A 24811-nucleotide genomic window follows, 5' to 3' on the forward strand; every position below is an offset into this window, starting at 1 on the left:
TTCATGTTCGCTTGTAGTTCAATGTTGTCCTATTGGGAAAAAAATCCATTGACTTAAAAATGGACGGAAATATTGGGCCCAGCGGCTTATAATATGCGTGTAACACGAGTCTTCGTTATATCTTACCGGTATACCGTATACTTTCATGTACTTCGCCATGTTATGCTAAATTTATTACTTCATCAACACACAACCATTGGATACTTTTCAAACAAATTCAAACGACAAGGAAAGCGTTAATGAAAACCTTAGTTTTCTATTATTCCAGTGCGGTTGAGTTTGCGGCGTTGATGTATTGTGTTGGTTGTTGTATGGCGATAGTGGACGTAAATTTCATTAAATGAAACATATTTTAACGATATACTTCGAACGACACGGCTAATTGCATTTTGTCGCCAGGAATAGAATTCTTTTTATTTTCTCTTTTCTAAAACTCGCTGTATGAATTACAGAATTACAATGAATGAGATCGAATTACAATAAGTCGAAGAAAGCTGGGGTATTACGCTTAGTGTTATATTTTGAAAGAAAAAATACGCTTTGAAATTATTATAAAATATCTTCAATCAAAATGTCTATACAAACTTAAATCCATAATCAGGAAATGAAAAAAAAACTAATGATTGTTCGAAAATACTGAATTCTAGGGGCGTCGAAATAGAGGATTTCAATCTCTATAGGATTCATGTCAAAAATCAATCAAGGTCTTCTCGGTGGATTTTGTTCATGCACGAAATTCGCGGGAAAATCCTGGAAGGCCTTGATTTCTCTGGTTTTCAATGATGGCCTGAATAAACCGCCAAATACATTTCCGTATGATATGTTCAGATGTAATGCATTTCAGCTTTTGATAACATCGTTGTAAAAGATATTAAGTAGGTTCAATGCGACAAACAACTGATGAAATATCTCCAAAACTAACTAACATCTAGAATAGTAATGGAGATGAATAAACTATAATATGGCGTCCAATATGGCGTCGTCATGTGACAAAAAGCATACAGCTGCAAAGGATCTTTAAGACGTATTGGAGCCAATGTTAATAAAATCACCATTCGATTTCTCAATTTACATCTCATTATAAATACACTGCAAAACTACCCCGATATACCGTCATACTCTCTATACCGCCAAAATCGTTCTGCACCGATGTGGACGGTATATCGGGGGTTGACTTTATTCTGAATTGCATTTCTAAAATGATCTGACATGAATGCTTTTCGGCGGGCTTTTTATCAATTTTTGTTACATTTTCATTTCCGATTGGTTATAGAAAACTTGTTCATTGGTGGAGAGAAACTTGAGTTTACAAGGTGGTTGTAAGTAGAAAGTCGAAAGGAGAAAGTTCTCACGATTGCCTGGGATTGCCTGACAATTCAATAGTCTAATATCAAATCATTCAACTGCATTATAATTTACTTACAAAATGTTTAAACAACTCTAATGTTTATCGTTTAGTGGGCATTTTTCGATAAATGTCTGCCCTCTAATTACACGAAGGTGGACTTTTTTCTGGACACGGCGGTCGGTCCAAAAGGAATGTAGCGGCTGCATAATTAACGAGATTTTGATTACGAAACTGTGGGAATTTATTTGTCGGAGCATTATTCCGATATCGGCTTTCACTCATAAACGATTGATTCAACAACGTTGGAAAAGGTTTTGAAAGCCATTTTCGACAGACAGTTTACATTTATACAAACACTCAAGCGCTCAACAAGTATTGATACGCAATGCGGTAATCACTATTTAAGTCGGAACTTTTTGAAATGTATTTCAAATCGACTGATGATGAGTATTTCTGAAGCACACTGGAGGCGAATTGTAGTTTAGATCACCCAGTATACCAGGTAATACAAGAAATAGCACTTGGGATACCGAATGATCTGAGCTACTACTCACAAAGCTAAAATACGAGCCCCTGTGATGTTTAATCAATTTTCAAAAATGACCGATAAATATACTTAGATCATTCATCTACATTATGCGTGTTTCCATGAACAATTTGACGCAAAAATATATAATGTATATACGTTTTTAACATAATCATTACGTATATGTCGGGTCTAGAATAGCCTTAAAGGATTTGAATATTACGCATAGCATAGCATAGCATAGCATAGCATAGCATAGCATAGCATAGCATAGCATAGCATAGCATAGCATAGCATAGCATAGCATAGCATAGCATAGCCTAGCCTAGCATAGCCTAGCCTAGCATAGCCTAGCCTATAGCCTATGGCATGGCATAGCATAGCATAGCATAGTATTTATTTTTCATTGGTTGTTACATTTTTACATTATTGGTATATTATGCAATTATTGCATAATATCCAGTGAAAAAATGTAACGAGAAAATGTGGTATACACGGGAGAGATCACAAGGATCTATCGGAGCCGTGCCACCCAAAAAAAATCATCTATTGATGACTGCCCCATGGTGAAAATCTGCCAGAAGGTAAACCTAGACGTTTTCTAAACGCTTCTGCTTTCTTCAAGAAGTGTTAAGTTCTAGCAAAAGTTCTGGCTGTAATGATATCTAAAATCGCATCTTTTTACTTTTTGCAGGTGAACCCGTGTAAAAATGCAGGAAAGAAAGACGTCGCGACAGGGCGTTGTAAGTGTGTCGGAGCCTGGACCGGAACAACGTGCAATGCGTTAGCTAGAGGTAAAATTAAACGTTAAATACATAGTAAGATGTCTAGTCACGCAGATATCTTTCCGTCCGTGTCGGCCGTTGACAGAAAAGTTACGACAGCGCAGAATAAAATATGTATATTACCGGAAAGAAAGAAGTTATATACATGCAAAGTGAATATAAATGAGAAATTACTGATATGTTTTAGTTACTGATGGATCGGGTATTTTTCCAAAAACTGGGAGGGGGAGGGGCAAGGGCAGACTTAACCAGGAGATGAACACAAAGAAATTGGCAAGTTTCCACGCAGTGCGAGCGCCAAACCAAAACAAGCATCTGGAAAATTTGAAAATTCCAGTGCATTTTCATGCCATTATTTGGCACAATGTCAGCACATAATGAGGCAAAGTATGAAAACACATTTCGACTTATTTTTCATCAAGGATGGCTATCAGGCCATATCAAGCTGGAGAGGGAAACATACGGTTGGGGCTACTGGTTTTCCACTTCTGAACCTGACCACCGCCAAGAAGTTTGTTTATATACGTATCTCACTTATAGTTCTATCGACGAATCAACAGTAACAGTTAAATCAAGTGAAGGTACGTACATACTGGTACTTGTAATTTTCGAGTGTTTACTTTACAGATTGTTGGACCTATTTGGTAAACCACGCGATTGAAGATGGAAATAAACTGCTTTTGATTCAACCAGCAATTTCTACGTCGCCGTTTTACGTCAGCTGTTATCTGCACAGTAGTGGTTCCGGTATTGGGAGTGCATTTTTTGCCGTCCATGACCGTGGTTCAATCGGCTTCGACCGGACATGGCAGGAGTACGTTGACGGCTTCGGCCAGGACTTGACGACGGTTACATTTCCATCGAGCTATTTCATGGGACTAGAGCGCCTTCATCAGATAACTAGCAACGCTAAGAGCTATAATCTAATCTTATCGCTCGAGTTTTCCGACGGAAGCAAAAGTACGTTGAACTATCGCAATTTCAAAGTCGGAGATGCGACCGTCAACTATAAGCTGAGCTATACGAGCTTCACGCAGGCGGCCGGGAGAACCTCGAATCCTACAAACAACGAATTCGAAATAGAATCATCGAAATCTCCGAAAAATATGGCATTCAGTACTCCAGATCGTGATAACGACCAATCGCCAACAAACTGTGCGACCAGTGCGAAATCCGGTTGGTGGTTCAACGATTGTACAACAACTCCCTTATTTTCGTCGACACCGCGGTGGGGAGGACGCGATCTCAAGAGGATTTTATTGGCTGTTGCGTGAATGAAAGAAACTAAATTCAGGCTAAAATAAAAAGATAACTTCGTTTCTCCTAGTCGGCGGGGACATTTTTGTAAATGCAATAAAAATCTGTAATCATTTCATCTATAGCTGCCGCGTCTGTTATCGTAAGCCATCGTTGCCCATGGTTCTAAAAGAAGTAATGTACAGAACAGATGCGGCCGGGCGGGTCAACATGTAAGCGCAGCGGATAAGGGAAAGGTATCAATTTATAGCCAGTAATTCATTTATTCTCAATGCGATGATTACGGCGTTTTCAATGGTCTACGCATGAGAAAATATTGAACTGCTTTCAAACGAACCTAGGAATGAAACATTGGAAATGCCCTCGCCATTCGAGTGTTGGGATTGACCAACCGCAGACACAAGTAATTGAAGCAACTACAATGATATACAATACACAAAATAAAAAAATCTATTTCAACACTTTACACTGACTAGACTGTTCAAAATGTGTGAACATTATGTGTACATAAACATAAACATATTTTATTGCATAAAGCGTAACAACTATGAAGCTGAGATTTTCAAGCGTTTTCTTTGATCGTATTTTATAGTTATACATATCACGAATCATACATATTTAAATTATCTACCTATTTGATTACGTTATGATGATATCTCTTGCTGATTTCCAAGAAGTTATCGAATGGCATCATTGGCCAAAATAATTTTATAAGATATTAGACGACCAATCATGCTCCGTTCAGGAAAGGATAGTAAAACCATCGGAATGTCTACAATGGTCGAACGTGGTCACCACTAGCGCTAGTCGGTAGAGCTTCTCGGAAAAGGTCTGCTTGACCCGAAATCCGTTCTAAAATTCTTATCAGCTGTAAAATAAATGTGGACGTCATCGAAGTAAAATACTGACTTTCCTTTTCATCGAACACACTGTCAATTAAAACGAGCCTTTAAAAATAATGTTTTAAATATTCGGCTTAGATTAAGCGGTTTTTTAGCGTACTTTTTCTCAAGTTAAGAAATGTAAATCTTATGACATAAATGTGTATGTAAATGTATTATATGGTTTGAGTTGTTATTACCTTCCTGGCCTTCATTTGTACGGGTTGCTGGTGCTCGTTAGCGTGCAGGTGTAGTAGACTCGCGTGACACAGTTGAGCGACGTTATCCACTACAACCAGGTCAGTGCGCAATAATTGCTCCAACATAATCAACGAATGCTGAAAATAAAGATCGATTAATGAAAAAAGCCTCTCCAGAGAAATAGAGAGAGAAAGTAACGATGGACTTCAAATAGGAATCGCACCAACAAAAAAAAACTCGCGAATTCGTGACAATTCATATCTTGGGACAGATAGAACCGCCCAATCCGGCGCCATATCAGACAAAGAAACTAGTTTAGCGTTACTACGAAAAGCGTTATATTCGAAGGGTATTGATTTGCATCATCGACTTCGCGATTAACGAGGTTAAAATATAATCATAATCATAATAACAATCAGTAGGTAATTTTCATGTATTGATTTTGTGCGTAGAGTTATTAAAAGCACAACAAATTAAAAACATCGCGAAACGGCAATAATTAGATTTAGTTTGACTAAACACAACGATACAATAGTACTTTATAGGTTAACGAGTTTATTTGACGCGCGAACTTTTGCTATCTATGTATAGTAGCTTCATCAGGTGAATGAGTAAAGCCAATGGAGAAACAACAGTATCTTTTTGTTTAGTTTGACTGTAATTCAATCACCGGAGTAATTGCATCAATTTTTTGATTTATTGTCAGAAAATTCATCAACGTCACACGACCTTCCATACCATAACGCAGTTGACGTTTTCGCTCGATAACGAATCGTTGAGAAGTTCGACGACTTTGTCGCAGTTCAAACTACAGCATCTGAAATCAGAGGAAAATCATTATTTCGACGTGAAAAGCGCAGACTTTGAAACAAAATAATAAGAACCAAAAGAAAATCCCAGAGACATTTGCATAGACTTAAGCACAAATTCGTTTACTGACCTTTTGATGAACGAATTGATGTTATTTCTAGACGGGATCTGACGTTGTTGATTCATAATATGTTCGTCGATTAAACTTTGTTCCTGCGACCAATCGAGCACAGACACTGTGTTCAGCCTATAACAACAATATCAACGCATGAATTAAGACTCATTTCTCCTAAATTTAGCAAACGCAGAATAAATTTACAATACTATAATACATCCATAAATATTTCACTCGTGTTATACATTTATATTGAAAAATAAAACTGTTGAAATAATGCTAAAAGATTGATACCTTGTCTCTCATTTCTGCGGAGCTGATTGTTGACCCGGTCAGCTGCCTAAATTTCATGTAAATTACTTTTTTCAAAATCATGATTGAGCTAATAGCAATAGACCCGGCATTTATAGAAAACTGATTGATTTCGTTGTCGTTTAAACAAGTTTCCCAGCTGATAACAAGAAACAAGGTATCATTCTTTCTCGCCTAAATATATTGCTGTAATATGTTTTTTTCATAAATCTTCGAACGAAAAATAGGGTACGATAAGTACACAAATATCAACCTTTCAGATAGATCTGTACTGTTATCAGAGCTGATACCACCTGATGACAATTTCACATCATCCGCATCTTCCGGCTCATCATCCCATCCACCGCCAGCGATGCCTTTTTTGTGACCTGAATTGATATTTCGCACAAGGAAAACATCAGATCACTCGTTCGTTCACATGATATATGTACTGTACATGTATGTCGATTTACAGTATTCATTTATGATAATAATAATAATAATAATTTTATCTATATACCGCTTCACACTGCGTTTCAAGGCGGTTTACAATAATGAATACATTAAGATAATAATATAGTTTTAATAAAACATTAGTTATCATAATACTGAGTAAAAAGAAATGTTTTAAGATTGGTTTTAAAATAGTTAATATCATCACTAAGGTTAAAGGTAGATTATTCCATAAAACAGGGGCAGCCCAAGCAAAAGCTCGATTACCGTGAAAAATTGTATTGCATGACACATGAGACAGTTTAAACATATAAGCTGACCTTAATGAACGACTCGGTTTATACAGAGACACTAAATTGCTAAGGTAAGGAGGTGCTAGACCATGAATACATTTAAAAACCAAGGGTAAAACTTTGAATTGTATACCTTTACAAACAGGTAACCAATGTAAGCTACCCCGTAAATAAAACAGAGGTGATATGGTCATATTTGATGATGCAAGGAAGCTCTTCTCCTGTCACATTTTTGGCCGATCCGTTTACCGGATTTACCTGGACCTTGGAGTAAATCCAAGCCTGGACGCAGCAATAGGTGCCTAGTAGTTAAATTTCTACCTTGTTCTATTCTACTAGGTCTAAGAAATGCTATTGCCCTGAAATGATTTAGACATATCTATAGAGACTTATTCACCTTTTGGTCTATTTGAGAGTGGTTGACTATTCGAACGAAGAGACGATGGATTTCGTGAAGCGGACTCAAGAGTAACCGGTTCATAATTTCCGAAATATCGATCCGCGTTGATCATCGACTGGTTTGCCGGTTTTTTTACTTGAGGATCGGATATCTTATCGGCAAATCCTTTCAAACCATCGACAATCGTCTCACCGATAGATTCTTCAAATACAATACAAATACAACAAAATGAATGAGAAACACATTACTTTCAATGAAGAGATGTGACGATGAAAGCATGATTGTACGTACTGTTTTGTTTGATGGGAGTGTTGCCAAATCCCTGCATTTTGGTCTTACTCGGTGAACCTAGCTGTTCATTACCCATACCAGTTATACATGCAGCTGAAATGAAAATACTTCTCAAAATAATTGTAGATATATTATTAGTCGAGCTTTGTTTATTTCATGTGATTCACGAATTTTAAGTTAACAGAAGCGAAGTCCTTAGAATATTTGAATTCTAACTGACTCAATGGCAATGCTATTACACAGATCCAAACAGATATGGTTGGCCTCTATTCCACAAACTGCTTACTTGAGGCCGCATTTGCTACTGGCTCGGGTAAAATAACCTGCTCTGAATCATCTTCAACATCAAATAGAACTTCAATCAAATCCTATAAGTATCAATTAAAACCTTATCCAAATGATAATCGACGATTAAGGGAAAACAAACTTTGACCCAGGACTGAGAAATATACCTTGGCTAATTTCCTCACATTTTGATACGGTGTATTGCCTAGCAGTGGGTCTGGTGGACCTCCAAAATCTGGAATATCAATTTAAGCATGTGAATTGATTGCCGCATTTCTATGCAATACAAGCCATTTATCAAAATGACGTACATATATTGTGAATTAGAGCACTACATTATAATACTTATAGTTTATACGTCCATGCATGTATTGACTATACTTACTAGATGCCTCTTTAATACCTTGGGATGTTTTACGAAGACCTTGTCTGAAATGCGGGTGACCATTTTCGACGAGGTATTTCATCAGATTCAGAACCTGAATTAAAGCCATTCAAAGAATGTGGGTTAAAAAATAAGATAATTAAAACTATTTTTAATACGAGCTTGAATTCGAACGATTAACACAGATAACTAGGTTGAAAATAAAAAGGTTAAGGGTATTGACATTTAAATTAAATGATTAAATGACAAAAAATCCTATTTTGCATTTCCCAGAACAAGAACGATGTTATATCTTGAAATGCACATACTTTCCATTTAACTCTCGGCGACGAATCATTTAATCTGTCAACAAAATAGTCGAGAACATCGTGGCAATAACTTCCCGATTCGAATGTTAACCCTGAATAAAACATAAATAAGGCGTCAAATATTTTCATTTCATTTGACGGTTGAAAGCAGTTCTGCGTCACTCAAGATCCACTCAACTCGGTAAATTGCCCGAAAAGATGGATTCTATGACGATTTTGATTTCTCTGATTCTAGTTTCAGTATTCCAAGTCCCCCCAGTGAGACAGAATCTATTGCTGAACTATGAAAGTCATCCGTTTATTACACATGTTTGGCTGGGGAAGGCTTTTGTTCTTTGAAAAATGAAATCTCTCCTATCCATGTAATGCTTCGAAATTTTAACACAAGGGACAAACATATTTCACGTTCATAGAAAAAAGAACACCCCTGTGGGAAGTATCTTCAAACTAAAGAAAGTCAGAGACACAGACCATTAATCTCTTGATACAAATATCCAGGTATTGGATCTTCATCATCTGATGTTGCCTTAGTCAAAGTTGCAATCTATAGAGAAAGAAGAAACAAATGTTGCAACAATTTTCACAGTTCATCTACCGATATGTGCAATTTTCTCAAAGATGAAGAAAGCAGATACAATATCATTTTTACGGTAGGCCTATGAGGCAGGAGAAGTGCATCTATGTACATAACGAAAACCCAGTTCCACAGTTGAGTTTAAAGATTTGAATATACGTTTGCATTTAAGTTGGAGCCTTAATTACATGCATTGCCAGTGAGAAGTATACAGAGGGACATATATTTTTACTATATTTTATTTACTCAAACCAATAACCGGTACTGACGGGACATCAGGCACACCGTACACTGGCGCCACCTGTATGTAAAAAGTTAGAATTTCTGATTTTTCAATTTTGTTTAGAGATTGTGTAAATACTGTAACACCTATAGTCGGTTCGGGGGTACGGTAAGAAAGATTTGGGCGCCACCTTTCAGGTGCTTTGCTATTAAAACACCGACCTTTTGAACAAATGACATTTTGTCGAGAAAAACCGATCTTTGCGGACTTGTCATGGACGCAGCCATTTTGTTTGTTTTGACTGTCACTAAAAAATCAACCGACCAGAAATCGAATATTTGCTGGATCGATATCAACCTATCTAAACTGAAAACATCAAATATTGACACCAATAAAACTTTAATCTTTTTTTCTCTCTCTTAACTAATGCTAAAAATATTTTCAAAGGCATTTTCGTTATTTTTAAGAGATTGTTTTTGTGGATAACGATTACTATTGCCAGCACATTTCCGGGTTTGGTTTTTCGACTGAAATATGAGTTTATTCTTTATTTTTGAGGTAGTCGCGTGTCTGCTGTTTCTATCACTGGTCATTGTAAGTACAGATAACGTAGTTTCTCGAATTTGAATACATCCCGAGCCCTTTGGGTGTTGAAGCGTCGATTAATTCTTGAAATTTGAGTACAAATGTATAGTAAATTCAATTCAATTTAGGCTAGTTTATTGGAGTTATGGTAATGTACTAGTCAGTAAAATCGTTCTTTGTGACTGTGGTTAAATTTGACTATCGGATAATTTTACAAAATCTTTATTTGATGTGAAAGTTCTAATGCCACCAATGTTAATATTCACCAAGAACCTTAGTGTCTGATGTACCACAGACACTAAGACACGAACGACATTTTCTCGATACTCTTAAATCACTGTGACTTTAAACCACCAGAAATCCAGTTTCACTAAACCGATTGTGAAAAAAAACCTCTCTTTACAAACCTCAAAAACATTCATTTTTCTTATTATTATGTTCATTCGGAGGTTCCTTCATCATACTCCGTGCTTGATGCGATATAAATACAGAAATAGCAAAAATGACACCATTTTTTCACTTTTGAAACTAGGCATTGTAACACTGTAGTTCGTTAGCAACCAGACACTTGAGCGATGCCTGTCTCATCGCTAAACAGCGCATCATTTTTGTATCTTAAATTTAATCGTACTAAAATCAGATTTATCATCAAAATGATATAATGAACAAACGTAAGACATCATAAGGTTAGTGTAGATAGTTTATTAATCAAAATCGGTTGTTTATTTGCTGAGATATCGCAGTTTTAACACAGGCAAAAATGCCGACAGTAGATGTGTCGGCAAAAGTCACGCGAATTTGAATGAACGTGTCTGGGTGGGTGGTTACACAGGATCGTAGAGCAACGTAGATACACTGTGGAGACAGCCACACTGCCAGGACTGGGTGAAGGTTAATATAGACTGGTACTAACTAACTGCTCAGCTCATGTTTTGTTCGTTGACATAGTTAATGTTGTATGTTGCAGGGATTGGTATGTCTGTTCCTAGTGTCACAAGCGTATCCGAACTTAGACAGATTTGACGCAGAGAAATACTTCTTAGATCCGCAAGCGACGAAAAAACAGCAGAAGTTTCCTTCGCTGAACGATAAACATTCTGTACAGCTGTCGGTTATAGTTCCGTCTTACAATGAACAAGATCGACGTAAGTATGACCAGAATTAATTAAAGATATTTCTAACGATTCGCAGAGAATTGCCAACGAATTTTAGAAGTGCTTGATTTTTGAAAAAATTGGAAAAGCTCTTCGAAAGTTCTTGCCAATAAAGTCTCCGGACAGACTTACTTACCTATGAAGAAAAGAATCTTCAGGTTCATTCAATAGAAACTGGCTAAGCAGTATGCATCATTGAGAAAGTATTTGAATTTTTGTTGCACTGTGATTTTAGCCAGAAAATAGCTTAGAAATTGCTTACTTGTCTTTTGTGTCAGTGCTTAAGTGTATACTTTTGCCTTGGCCTTACTGCTCATTTAATTGATCTGACTATTAGAAATATCTCCAAAAAATTGAGAAGTTCTAGATCTCCAGATCAGTGACAAGTAATGGTCAGAAATCGGTCTGTCACATAAACGCAATTAAATGCATTTTGAATCAATTTCCCTAGAAACTGTTTTTTTCTGCAGTGCCCACTATGTTGGATGAATGTATAGGATTTCTAGAAAAAAGGAGAAGTAGCGATCCAGAAAAAACGTTCGAAATTATCGTCGTTGATGATGGCAGTAAAGACAAAACTTCTAAAGTAAGTTGATATCGCTGACAATCAGTCCACAAGAGAAAACATTTCTTACTATTTAGTAACCAACAACTTCAAATGTACTGGTGAAAAATTAGGTTTGCATATGAGTTTGTGTGTAAAATGTCTTCCTTTATTTTATTTTCTGTCTGCAGGTCGCCTTAGACTATTCAATAAAGTATGGCTGTGACAAAGTTCGAGTTTTGACATTAGTCAAAAACAGAGGCAAAGGAGGCGCTGTTCGACTTGTAAGTTAAAACTAAAATATGCACAATGAATAGTGATTTTGATGGTTTGTATTGCGAACTGAGAATGACTTGATTTTAATGTTTCAGGGCATGTTTAGCGCAAGAGGAAAGTCATTATTATTTGCCGATGCCGATGGTGCTACATCGTTCCCTGATCTCGTGAAACTCGAAGAATCTCTGAATGAAATAACAAATAAGGTACATTTTCAATTTACCATGCACCGGGGCTGTCAGCTGAGTCCCAATAAACTGTTTGCTCAGCTGGTCATTCATTTGTGTGCATTGAATATTGATCTTTTCATCCCTGCCTCCAAGGGTTATTGTTTAAAGATGCTTCATAAATTTGCCTTGCCAACCTTCTATTAAGAATGGGCACCTTTTTGATATTCCTGGATCAATCAACTTAGCTGTTGTTCCCCGGATGATTGTCCCCCATTTTTCAATGAAAACCAACAACAATGTCAACCAAGTACAATTCTACTGAGAAATTCATAAGCAGTGTTAAAGTAACGCCCCTAAAAACTAACGACATGTATATATATAATACACAAGTACTGATTGTGAAGCAGTCATTTTGATAGACTGTTTGAGGCTTTGGTATCCTGTGATTCAACGATGATGATCTATAGTTGTTTATTTATGTTTTAGGATGGTATGGGTGTGGTGTGTGGTTCGAGAGCTCATTTAGAAGAAGAATCCGTTGCTAGTGTAAGTTTTTGACTATCATGGTTTTCGCAAATGCTTTTCCTAAATGTGAATCGGTAGAGATTATTTGAATTCAGTGCAGCACACTCGTTCCATTCAAATAACACGAAATATCATAGGATTTTAGGATAAGTTTAAGATAAGTTAGGTAATTTCTTAGACACAATTTTTCTATCTCAGGATCCAGTTCCACAGTTTTGAGTTAAGATTTGACTCTGAGTTAACTCATTGAAAATGATCTTATTTAATTAACTCAGGGTTAACTCACAACTTTGGAACTCGATCCAGGGCAATAAGTAAATCATTTTTAGCCCACTTGGGACTTTAGTCCCAGCGGGCTATTGCGTTCACTTTTCGTCCGTCGTCCGTAGACGGAATCCAGTTATTTTGGGAAGTTTTGAAGACGCTTCAAGGTAATGTCTTGATATTTAGGTTACACATGTATCTACCCTAGACACATCTCGTACTCCCCTCACAACTCCCTCAAGGGCCCATCAGCATAAGAAAAATTGGGTCGATCGGACTCAAGATGGCCGTCCTCTGACCTTTTTAGTGCCCAAAAATGTCAATTTTGGCCCAAATTCGGAGTCCTGTGGCTTCCTACTGGTTTGCCATTTCTCATTGCAATTTGTGATGGGTATTTTTTGGAAAGGGACGTTTTATACCTGAGACAGGTATTTTTGATCAGCCAATTATGGCGCAATTGGCGGCCATCTTGGTGTCATCAGTACTCATTCGTAGGTAGGAAAAAGTTTTTCCACATTATATTGATACCTAAGCATATTGTGTTACCGCAATTTATTGGAAAGTTGTAGCTCATAACGTGTTCTATGATGATTTTGGTGAGTTTCAAGGTCAAGCTTTTTGTATATGGCCACCAGGGGGCATTGAATAATACAATAACTTAGTATTTCTTTATTATATTTGTACCTACGCATATTTTGTTACCACAATCAATTGCAAAGTTGTAGCTCATGACATCGTCTATGATTGTGGTGAGTTTCAAGGACATTAGTTATTCTATACGGTCACCAGGGGGCATTGAATAGTAGAATAATAGTATTTCCTTATTAGATTGGTACCTAGGGATATTTTGTTACCATGATCAATTGCAAAGTTGTAGTTCATGACATGTTCTATGATTGTGGTGAGTTTCAAGGCCATCGGGTTTTGCATATGGTCACCAGGGGGCATTGAATAGTAGAATAAGTTAGTATTTCCATATTAAATTGGTAACGAGGCATATTTTGTTATCACAATCAATTACAAAATCATAGCTGCTGACATATTCTATGATTGTGGTGAGTTTCAAGGTCATTGGTTTTTGTATATGGTCACGAGGGGCCGTTGAATATTGAAATTGTTAGATTGTTGAGCATTTGAAACCACTTCCCAAGTGGGCATGGTGACCCTGGACCCCTAGTTGCTTTTAAAGGTACTTGTGCATGTGTGTAATGAATGTTAAAGGTGATTCCAGAAAGTAATGTCATTATTATCGTTCATTGCAGCGTTCATTCATGCGTACAGTTTTGATGTATGGATTTCATTTTCTTGTTTGGTTCCTCTGCGTTCGAGGCATCAAAGACACTCAGTGCGGATTTAAATTATTAACACGTCCAGCTGCATTGCTCCTCTTCTCAAATCTACATGTAGAAAGATGGTAAGCTTGTTATAAATTGTCATTTACATTGAGCTAATTTAGCACTTAATTGGACACTGGCTTTTGACACATGTTTGCTAACCGCAATCAATTGCAAAATTGTAGCTAATGACATTTCATTTATTGTGGTGAGTTTCAAGGTCATGATTACTGTATTTGTTCACCTGGGGGTGTTGAATATTGAAATTATCAGATTGGCATTTGATCAAATGGGCATGGTGTCCCTCGCACTAGTTCTAGAACTAAGGCACTGGTTTACTAAAGATAATCACCATTCATCAGTTTCATATATCATAAATCTAAGAATATAGATATGCATTGTAAAATCTTATAGATGATCCATATTTCATGGACTGTTCCAACGTTGTCGACACAGTTTCAGGAGAAAATATCTATAACTGAAACCATTGTTCCTCGTTTTCAGGGCTTTCGATGTTGATATGTTATATCTAGCGCAATATTTCAACATTCCTATCTCAGAAGTAGCTGTAAATTGGCAGGAAATTGAAGGTAAGTCACATAGATATTCGGTGAGAATTTCTTTCATACGTTGAAATGAAACGGTCAACCTTGATAAAAGCAAAAGAGGTTGAATTCAAAAATCTTTGTGACAGTGGAAATTCTGATGAAATTTCATCTAGTTCTTCAGCGCTGGATACAGATAGTTATTGAACAAATCTTTCTAGGTTCTAAGATGATACCGATATTCAGCTGGGCCCAGATGGGCAAGGACTTATTGCTTATACGACTGCGATATCTTATAGGAGCCTGGAAAATCAACCCTAAAATCAAAGCGGATTGATCAAATATATGTGAGTACCTCGAGAAAATGTGAAAGCTAACTTGACTCACATTCACGGACAGTTGGGTAATGTGTGAAACATTGCTGGTGAATATTTCAAAGAATGCTTCTTAATTGTAGATGGGTGTTTTTTAGACCTCTGGCAAGTTCTGTTCTTCTCGATCTTCGTGGTGAAAGCTTCCATGCAGATGTAACTATTTTCATGAACCAACCTGAAAACTGCCGTTTCTAGGAATCAAGCTGCTGTTGTGCTTCCAGCAGGAGGTTTGGCCTGTGCGATTGGTTTGGCCTGGCGATTTCTGGCTTCGTTTTCAGTATTGTCAAATCGAAAAAAAACCTATGTAACGAAAATATTGTTGATTATTCAACGACCTTAACTCTTATAGAACTTTCCTGTAGTAAAGGGGCTGCTGGTATAAAATATCTTTATGACTAATTACCATACAGTTTAGCTTATTGGAATCGAGCCTCTAGTTTATATATTGTTTGAGGAATTTTTCGAGGCAGCCATCCTTTAAGAAGGTCCTCTTGATCATACATGTATACAGGGGCGGATCCTGCCTCTTATCCTGAATACTGCTTTAAGACATTATCACAGCCTAGGACCATAATAGGGTGTGGAGGTTCTTCCCCAGAGAATTTTAGAATTTCACCACCTCCGGATGCGTTCTTAGCTTTTGTGTGTTTGTTAAATCTAATTTTCCACCCATCATTCCAAAATACTTGGAAAATTAATCTGCTCTGGCGTTTGATGTCTAACAAACAAATCATTCTTGAATAATCGGCGAGTACCGCTCAAGGCTGGATCCGCGCCTGATATTTATTTATTTATAAGACAAATGGTGATGTAATAGAAGTCTATCGGATATTAAAGCTTGGGAAAACTTTATGGGGGCATAGAGTATATTTCTTCAATCTACGTTTCCTGTATGTCGATATAGGCTTATCTATATGTATGGACGCAATATCTGGGTGCATATCAATTAAATTTCTTTTGAACGTGTGTAGATGAAATCAAAGTTAACAGATTTTAAAGTGAATCAAATTAGTTGATAATGACTTAATTTTGAATGTTTTTGAAGTGTCTAACTTCATGCAGTAGGCATGCAATGTACGTGCGTTTTGTGAGCCAAATCGATGATGGGAATGTGTGAAAATTTCGACGACATACTGGTCACAAATGAATCTAATAAATTGATTGTATACTGTTTAATACATTTGTATAATTGACGTATGAAAGTTTCGTATAGATGAATAAATGAATGAATATATTTTATCATGATTTTATACTTTCGTCTGTTATTTTCATCTCTTTGTTTTTGATAGACAGCCGGCCAGGTCTACTTTTAAGCTCAGAAATGAGAAACATGATGTGGATTTGTCAAACCTTTACGGAAAAAATCCCTTATAATCGCTGGTATGGGTACTAGAGGGGTTTTTGTCTCCCAAACGAACTTGTTCAGTCGATGCTTACTGACGTCACAAGATCTCCCTCCGAGCCAGAAACCGTGGAGCCTATTTGTGTTGAGACGAATTTGATAACCGTGTGGCCTGGTGTAGAGCCTTGAAATCAATTCGTGCATGAAATGATAAACGCATCCATTCGGTTGATTTAATATATGAAGGTTCCCGATGAATGTAACGATTTGATAGATGGCGTTTGGCAAATGTATTTATTCCTGTGAGGTTTTGATTCAGATTTACCAGCTGACATATAGCAAATTATCCGGCCACCTTACAGAGCGAAACAATACGGCCAAAAGATGAATATCCGTTCTTTATTGTATACATAATATTGATTTTATTGTATATATATATATATATATATATATATATATATATATATATATATATATATATATATATATATATATATATATATATATATATATATATATATATACATTAGATTGATACAAAAACAAAAGAGAAAAAAAAAACAATGAAATTTTCGTTGATAAATATCGATAATATTCGAAACGGAAGTTATCACAGTTTGTCCAAATACTTATTCTCCTTTCAAGCTTTGGTGACTCATCGAAAGAAACGAATGGTCGAAAAACGCCAATTCCTCTTCAAAGGAGAGAGAGTATGCTTAAAACCTTTTCCTTACATCTATAACGCATCTACGAAATCAAAACGTCTAAAGATTTATGTAAGCCCATTTTAACCCTGGATCCAATTAACAGTATAGTGGGCCTACAGTTATCCATAGAAATTGATTTATTCATTTCAAAATTCTGGGGCTTGGATTTTATTTTTATTTGAACAGTGCAACCACATGACTGACTTATCAACTGTAGATGAAATCGGTCTCAGGCTATGTAAACTATGAAATTTCCGTAACCCTATAAGGCTTTTACGTTCTAAGTAGATCCGTCCGTTGAGAGCTGATAAAAAACTGATGAAAAAACTACATATATATATGTTACATTTTGCCACAAGACGAAAACATATGAATGTGAAATCTTTAATTTCGTTGATTGACCACGTGTAAAGTTTTCCGTTCGGAAACCCAATCTGGATGAATAGTGAAATTACTGCGATGCGGCAACTGCGAATTCTGGAAAAGAATTTCGAGGAATGGTTTTTAGTAAGGTATAGAATAATGTTGAGGATAAAAAGTGTATAAGGGGAATATAGGCTTATAACTTACGTTAAAGAAACTTCCTTGATGGGCGTATTCCTTCTGTAAAGCTGGCCGTGGTTTGTGGCGATTCATAGGTCTGACTTCCTTTTTACCGTAATATGGAGAGATTTGATGATTTCCCGATCTGAAAAATCATCAGACGTTAAGTGTCTAGATCAATGTACAGTCCTCGCATAGGTACCGACTCATTTTGTGTTTGAGTTGTGAGAAAGCGAAGAGCATGGCTTGAATATTCAATGTTTTGCATATCCTTTTCGCTCGTGTGCCAAAATGTGACCAAGAATTATATGTGTATTTTTGTTTGATTGTGGCATCACATTGTGTTGCCATAGATGGGCGGACAGGGTTTGATCCAGGGAGGGCTGTGCCCCCAAAATAAGGTACATGTCTATATATCATATTATCAAAAGGGCACTCCAAAAGAAGCTCATCGGCAAACATAAATTGATATTTGGAAATACCGAGAGCAAGCTTATGAATTTAGACCTTTTTAAGTATCAGTTTGATATTTTTAATTTTGCATCCAAAGGGTGGATGCATTCCCTGCATCCACCCTTTGGATTTGCCCTTCCATGGACTATGAAATAGTTGATCTTATATAAGTCAATGATGTTTCTCTCGGAAAGGGCAGCGTATATAAATGCAACGAGAGCTCCATTTCTGCGCGGTATACCTGATAGACGCGGATGGCTCCTGCTGATGGTGTTTCAAGACAGACGACATTATACGACTAGAACTACGAACTCCATACTCTTGGGGAAACGGCGAAAGACATGTACGCCACAGTTCAGACTCCGGGGTCGAAGGCCACTTCTGATCCCAACCGTTGAAGTGACGACTGTATATCCCGTATAGATCAGATTTACTAATCGAACATATCAGACATAAATAGTTGGTTAAATTAAGGAGATTCTCAAAGAAACAAAAGGTTTTTTTTAATGATAGCGGCATACGTATTAGGTACTGTGCGTTAGCGCAAAATCTTATGTAGTGTGTACAGGGAAGTAGATCTTTTAATTTTCAATCTATTTGGAAAAGACGAAATCATTAATCCGAAAAATACAAAATTACCACAAAAATCAAACGAACAATTACGTACCACATCCGCGCCATTTCGTCGTGTTATAAGGTTGAAATAGTTGTCAATATAATATCAGAAACATATACAGTTTATATGTATACTGTGCGGGCATGGCAATTCCAGTTTGTGACAGTTTTAAATGCATAATTTAGTGACCATGCACGGTTACTTCAGCGTAGATTATGTCTGTTAAGTTCATAGCCTGTGTCATTCTAAATGACTGTAGACACAATTTAATTAATCTTGCATACATTATGAGGCGCGACGGATTCAAGTTATTGTCATCGATCAAGTAATTATTCAATTAAGATGGAGGTTTCGATCATCGTCGAGATAATGAAACCGACCTGTTTCTAATAAACATTTCTGAGCGTCCAATGCATATAAAGAATAATAATTTATATATTCATTGGGTATATATCGATATAAAAACCTTAATTATATCCCGAAGAAAGAATGAAATTAAATTTTCACTAGAAAATCAGATTTAACTCTCTGCTAGAAATTGGTTCCGCAAAATCTCAGTGCTAATTTCATTCTGAGCCGAGCGATTCAGATTTTTTTCAACGTGGTCGTATAGCCGCATGGAGTTCGTTTCTCTAGTCGTTGTTTTTGCTTTTTAAGCAAATACGTAAAGAAATAACTGTTTCTCGGAAAGTTATGTTATTTTGTAAGCATGTACATTGAGGCATTATTTTACCTAATATTATCCAGCAGATTTTGATAGTAATTAGTAACTATTGCGTTCTCGTTCGTCGGAACAAATTCAACGTCCTGAGGAGGTCCGAACACCGGTACCGATGTTTGTACTCCAGCCGGTTTGTGGCCGTTTCTACCCGGTGTGTATTTCGTCATGCGCACCGGTGAAGCTGGTCTCGAGCCTTGCAACGAGCTTCGCGCGCGCTCCAGACGGCTGGCTGTGAATCCCGGCTTTCGGTTGTTCAAACTCTTCATCATGTTATAAACAACTGTTTTTTCTAAAGTGAAACAGAACACCCAATCAATCGAAAATGCGAAATTTACAACAAAAAACTGTGCCGAAATTGTGAAATTGTTTGCTTTTTAATTTATACATGTCAATTAAACACAAAACACCAATGCGTTAGCAAATTATCTAAAATATTTATATTAGATAAACCAATTAATCATTTTATGATATGCCTATACGGTAGTATAAAATCCGCATTATGGACCTACTTGCGCGTGCCCGTGGTGTCGTTCAATAGTTACACGATAATATTTAACGATACTAAAATGTATAGTTTATATTTAGTTTCCACTTCAGCAAATTATATATACTATACTAAGAACCTATTTTAAAGGCATATATGGACACAATTTAAACCGGTTTTATACGTCCAACGACACTGTTTGTTATTTGATTTAATCTCCAAATAGCCCGAGGCATTTAATCAAGTTATCATAAGGTTTTAAGGTTTTTGTTTTGATAATAGTAATAAGTTCGTCTGGTTTTTCTCTGAGGCGCACTCTCTTGAAATAATCTTCAAATTACCGTGATCCGATGCATCGTTTGCCCAACATTCTAACGCTTGTTCGTACGGCGAGGCCTTCAGTGTAGGCTAGAAAATGAAATAATATTAGATGAAATGAATTCGTATTTGAAGTGAATTGTGAGTTTGAATCTGGAGATCAAATCAGTTTAATCAATCCTAGTACAAAATTTGGGCATGACACAGGATCCTGATCCGAAGAACATCGTCGATATTCGTAGAAAGAAAAGTATGAACTTTATTCAAATCACCTCTTTTGAGACAAAATGCATCGGTGGCGACGAATGGACTGAAGATGGAGGGCGGTTTGAATAAGGGTTCACGCTGAAATTATATATAGGTGTCGCCATCGGTGTTCTGGCGGACGGTCGTCGCATCGATGCAGTGTTCGGTCGTTTAGGTGGACTCGGTGGTCTATTCGCAGCCGGCGGTTTTGGAGTCTGGCCCATCATCGTATCTTCGTTTTCTTTATAGATCGACCAATGCCAGTCGTTTTCGTCTTTTTTCGAATTTTCGTTGAGCTCTGAAAGAAAACAAAAGCTATTCGTCTCAGCTAGACCCGACCATTATACATGTTGTAGTATTTTTGGTAGTATTCTATTTGCGATCTCATAAAGAATATAGTATACAAATGCAATATCGCATGTGAACAAAATAAGTATGCGATTCCCAGGGACTGCAAGAATCCAGAGATTATCGAGTCGGGTCCCAGTCAAAAATTTAGAAAAGATAGACGCAAAAAGGAAATTTCCCAAAAATCCCCGAATCAATGGAAGATTCGCAGATGCCGTAAGAGAGATTTTAGCTGCCTGTCGCCTTCTTTTCTTAGTCGGGTAGCAGTTACCTGGAAATGTAAAATTATCCGGTTCATCGTCGATAAATAAATTCCAATCACCGTCATCGTCATCATCGCCGTAATAATATTTGGGCTGATCGGCTGTACGGTAGTAATACCAGGTATCTGACGGAGCGAGGTTTATCGCTTTGCGAACCGATCCCGGTCGCTGAGACCCCCGACTCGATGTTCGACTACGTGTACTTCCAGCGTACATTTTGGCAGATATTCCGAAATAAAGTTTGATATCGCTTATCCTTCCAAGGGAGAATATAACTACGACGATTTGCGGACAACAAAATAATCAAACCAATACCAATCCGTATAGGATTCGTTAGCAATTTGTAATCCTTTCCCTTTGGCCCGTCTGATAACTGTGTTAATATGTCCAAGTAATAATCATCAAATAAGATCAAAAAACGTATGTCAGCAAAACACCGACGGCTCCTTTTTACACCTTTCAATCGAATCAAAAGAAAGTGTAAGCGGCATTAGAAAGTTCGAAAACTGGCTGGCATATCATATTCCCACAGGTATTGTCGAAATATTGTTCTCCGGCTTAATGGAAATTTAGTTTAAAAATGAACCCGCCGCGAGAGACGTCTTCCAGTAATGGATCGGTTTCCGTTACTACCAACACAGACAGACGACCTGAAGCGATGGTAGAATATTGTTTGCCTGCGTTAGATACATATACACATACCCGGCTCGTATATATTGTGAAACTCATCAAACTGTCGATCAGTAATTCGTTAAGACAATCAAATTCGGCCGCGATTATAAATGCAGGGAGATTATTATGTAAATCAATAAACACGATAGGTCATACATATCAATATTTATGTTTGATTACGCTAAATATTAATTAGGCGAAGTTACATGTATCGGATGTTCTGTATACATATGGGCCTGACGCATAGGTGCCTAATGTATTATATCCGATGAGAGGGAAACCCGATAGATACTTGACTCCGACGCCATGGCAACGGTAGAATGGTGCCCAATACGAGAAAATATTATGTCGTGATCTATTCGAAAAACAATTTTACGATATTTGCTAAGAAACAATCTTGGTAATGTTTGAAAAAATGTTGTCAGGAAAAGGGTTGGACAATATCGAGTGCTTCGACGGTCAGAGGCATAATCTTCAGTAGATATAAGTAACTTTTCCCTTCTTAACACTTATGAGCTGTCATTTATGCGTTTAATGATCAACCTAATTAGTCACTTGTCGGTTCAGGGTGGTAGAATATTGTTGAACCGATGTACTTCGATTTAAACAAGCAATTCCGTAAATTCGACCGCCTGATCACACAACTGTACTGTATCTGTACTTCGATTTCCGATTTCAAAATCAAACCCCCTGTTTCGCTTCCAGTGGGTCTGCAAGGGACACCAAATCAAAACAAATCAACGAAATCTACCAATGGTCAATCTCTATTTTAAGATTAAAGAAAATCACGGAAATGAGAATTGATAAGTGAAGCATAACATGGCCTAGAGATAAGAAATAAGTTATCGCGTTTTCGAAGTTAAAACACTAAGTCATAACTCATATTACTGGTCCACAGGATAACAAGATTACTAGTTACGTTTCTAGATCGTTTTACGTTGATCTAAGATGAATATTCACGACACGATTTTTATCTGACGTCAGACGGAAGTGAACGCGAAGCGTACATGTAGCGGTAGATGATGTTGCTGCGTAACGGCTGTCAGTCACATCGAGTGTTAATTGAACACGATATTTTTACTTAGCGTATAAATAATTCAACCCTTCGTCTCAATATCCGTCTGATGTACATATACTGCTTTACTCACGATTAATCGATGCACAATGAGTCCCTCTTCGTGAACGGTAACTGACTTATCAAAACGTAGGCCTACACGCTTTGGAGGAGACCATCGGTTTTTTCTCTTTTGATGAGCATATCCATGAATTGGTTTTCATATACAAAGTGACTGTCTGATATCAGTGAAAAACCCACAATAAAATTTTTAAAAAAACTAGGAGACGTTTCGACTCAAATCAATGAGCCATAAATTAGATGAATTAGATTTTGAAAATGGAGCCATTTTCAAAATCTAATCTATCTAATTATGGTTTTTTCCATGAATGCCTATAGCTTAGGTGATTGTTTGGAGATGTCTGTGCATAGAAACGGAATTGTTAACATACTAATGACCACCCCTTTGACATTTCAGTGATGGGCTCACTGCTTACCTGGTTTTATCATAGATTTCGCAGTTCCTGGTCTCTTGATTTTAAATGGACTGCTCGCTCTATTTACAAACTGTTTTTGTGACACCGAGCCATTTTTAGCTGGGCTTTTCGGCGGTGGCGACGCGGCTGTGTCCGGTGCACAGTCTTCCACTATCGGCTCCGTTGTACCATTCTCTGCTGTAGTGACCGGTACTGGTTTCGGAACATTTTTAGTCGGACTCGGGTCTGGTGGTGGTAGTTTGGGTACTGGGATGGAAATCGGTACTGTTGGTCGGACTGATTGAATCGATTCCGCTGTTGGGGGCGGTCGACTGCGAGCGGTCTGAGGCCTTGAATTGGTTGTCTTTGAAACGCCTGACCTGATACGATCTTTCGGCAACGATTTCTTCAGTACACCCATGCCCGTGTGAATAAACTCGTTCAAATCAGTAGCTGAAATGATAACACTCGTAAATTCCTTTTTTTTCGAGTTTTACTCGTTGCTGTTAGAAAAACGCTTCTCCTTGTGACTTACTTGCTGCTGCTGGGGGCACGTACGTTGGAACTACGGCAGCAAATACAGGCATACCGGGTACAAGGGCAGGACCGGCGATTTGTTGTATAGCGGGTTGATCAGTTGGAGCGACCAGTTGGGGTCCACCGAACATAGCAGGAGCCAGGGTTTGACCTTTCTGCGTCCAGACGTTGTCCATATAGTTCTTAACCGCTTCGTTGACGCATTCTTGAAAATCTGGGATCGTGGGACTATTTGTCTGAATTCAGAAATAAAAAAATATGCAATATCTCCATTGCTTGGAACTAGAAATTTACAGTCTATTCTGCATTTTTTTACATCTATATTTACAATGAACGAATTCTTTTCACTTAGATGTTATATAGAAGATAACGGTACAAAGCGTAACGTGTCGGGCTCTCAAAGCATGACATTTAAAATCGTCGTATGATTTTTAATCGTACCTGATCACACGTTTCTCCTGAAGTACAATTTTTCCTTTTATTTATTGGTTTCAGCAATACTTTACCACCGGGTAAACGCCTGGTAGCCGATTTTCCTTTCATTTCCGTTATTTTTTGCTATACTAAACCGAATGTCTTATATATCCAAAAATCATTCACTGATATATAGACTTTTAATTCCTGATTTGTCAACGAAGAAACACCTGTTCTATGTACACTTTATTTATTACGCCAGGTTCTGCCATAGAAACAGCGCGGATAATACCGACCCATAGAAAATGAAATGAATTCACCGAGCTGTAAAATACCCTGTTGACTTAGAATTCTCTACGCTAGTTCATGTATATATATATAGATAATAATTCTATTAAATGTCGAAGAAAAAAACGGACT

The 24811-nt window shown here is 37.3% G+C and overlaps 4 protein-coding genes across 4 annotated transcripts; 2 read left to right on the plus strand and 2 right to left on the minus strand.

Annotated features, from left to right (window-relative positions):
• Positions 1-2437: 2437 nt before the first annotated feature.
• Positions 2438-3933, plus strand: LOC141905551 (fibrinogen gamma chain-like). The gene is made up of 3 exons (XM_074794456.1): positions 2438-2458; positions 2569-2668; positions 3287-3933. The coding sequence occupies exons 1-3, from the start codon at positions 2438-2440 to the stop codon at positions 3931-3933; spliced, it is 768 nt and encodes a 255-aa protein (XP_074650557.1).
• A 540-nt stretch (positions 3934-4473) lies between these two features.
• LOC141905059 (AP-4 complex accessory subunit tepsin-like) lies at positions 4474-9715 on the minus strand. Its single transcript, XM_074793791.1, has 13 exons — positions 9648-9715; positions 9101-9173; positions 8630-8721; positions 8322-8415; positions 8104-8171; positions 7938-8019; positions 7652-7744; positions 7358-7561; positions 6489-6603; positions 5939-6055; positions 5737-5815; positions 4998-5135; positions 4474-4784 (listed from the first exon to the last, which is right to left on the minus strand). The coding sequence occupies exons 1-13, from the start codon at positions 9711-9713 to the stop codon at positions 4689-4691; spliced, it is 1317 nt and encodes a 438-aa protein (XP_074649892.1). The 5' UTR covers positions 9714-9715; the 3' UTR covers positions 4474-4688.
• Positions 9716-9912: 197 nt separating this feature from the next.
• LOC141905060 (dolichyl-phosphate beta-glucosyltransferase-like) lies at positions 9913-16415 on the plus strand. The gene is made up of 10 exons (XM_074793792.1): positions 9913-10020; positions 10979-11156; positions 11636-11751; positions 11901-11993; positions 12081-12191; positions 12642-12701; positions 14207-14358; positions 14783-14868; positions 15045-15170; positions 15281-16415. The coding sequence occupies exons 1-9, from the start codon at positions 9961-9963 to the stop codon at positions 15158-15160; spliced, it is 972 nt and encodes a 323-aa protein (XP_074649893.1). The 5' UTR covers positions 9913-9960; the 3' UTR covers positions 15161-15170; positions 15281-16415.
• Positions 16416-17119: 704 nt separating this feature from the next.
• LOC141905552 (uncharacterized) lies at positions 17120-24520 on the minus strand. The gene is made up of 8 exons (XM_074794457.1): positions 24419-24520; positions 23976-24213; positions 23462-23893; positions 20654-20925; positions 20405-20471; positions 19592-19868; positions 17817-17934; positions 17120-17723 (listed from the first exon to the last, which is right to left on the minus strand). Exons 1-8 carry the CDS (start codon positions 24518-24520, stop codon positions 17631-17633), a joined length of 1599 nt encoding a protein of 532 aa, XP_074650558.1. The 3' UTR covers positions 17120-17630.
• Positions 24521-24811: the final 291 nt, after the last annotated feature.

Source organism: Tubulanus polymorphus, chromosome 5 (assembly GCF_964204645.1).
Source record: "Tubulanus polymorphus chromosome 5, tnTubPoly1.2, whole genome shotgun sequence".
Taxonomy (NCBI): Eukaryota; Metazoa; Nemertea; class Palaeonemertea; order Tubulaniformes; family Tubulanidae; genus Tubulanus; species Tubulanus polymorphus.

What these genes read in the sequence shown, in the direction of transcription:
- LOC141905551 (XM_074794456.1), top strand. Translation starts at nt 2,438, where the DNA reads ATGGTGAAAATCTGCCAGAAG. An exon ending in TGGTGAAAATCTGCCAGAAG is followed by an intron (nt 2,459 to 2,568) that starts GTAAACCTAGAC and finishes TACTTTTTGCAG; the next exon opens with GTGAACCCGTGTAAAAATGC. An exon ending in GTGCAATGCGTTAGCTAGAG is followed by an intron (nt 2,669 to 3,286) that starts GTAAAATTAAAC and finishes TTTACTTTACAG; the next exon opens with ATTGTTGGACCTATTTGGTA.
- LOC141905060 (XM_074793792.1), top strand. Translation starts at nt 9,961, where the DNA reads ATGAGTTTATTCTTTATTTTTGAGGTAGTCGCGTGTCTGCTGTTTCTA. An exon ending in TTACAATGAACAAGATCGAC is followed by an intron (nt 11,157 to 11,635) that starts GTAAGTATGACC and finishes TTTTTTCTGCAG; the next exon opens with TGCCCACTATGTTGGATGAA. An exon ending in AAGAAGAATCCGTTGCTAGT is followed by an intron (nt 12,702 to 14,206) that starts GTAAGTTTTTGA and finishes CGTTCATTGCAG; the next exon opens with CGTTCATTCATGCGTACAGT.
- LOC141905552 (XM_074794457.1), bottom strand. Translation starts at nt 24,520, where the DNA reads ATGAAAGGAAAATCGGCTACCAGGCGTTTACCCGGTGGTAAAGTATTG. An exon ending in AAACGATGCATCGGATCACG is followed by an intron (nt 19,869 to 20,404) that starts GTAATTTGAAGA and finishes GTTTCACTTTAG; the next exon opens with AAAAAACAGTTGTTTATAAC. An exon ending in ATCAAGGAAGTTTCTTTAAC is followed by an intron (nt 17,724 to 17,816) that starts GTAAGTTATAAG and finishes ATTCTTTTCCAG; the next exon opens with AATTCGCAGTTGCCGCATCG.
- LOC141905059 (XM_074793791.1), bottom strand. Translation starts at nt 9,713, where the DNA reads ATGGCTGCGTCCATGACAAGTCCGCAAAGATCGGTTTTTCTCGACAAA. An exon ending in ATGTGAGGAAATTAGCCAAG is followed by an intron (nt 8,020 to 8,103) that starts GTATATTTCTCA and finishes TGATACTTATAG; the next exon opens with GATTTGATTGAAGTTCTATT. An exon ending in ACTCTCAAATAGACCAAAAG is followed by an intron (nt 6,604 to 7,357) that starts GTGAATAAGTCT and finishes ATATCAATTCAG; the next exon opens with GTCACAAAAAAGGCATCGCT.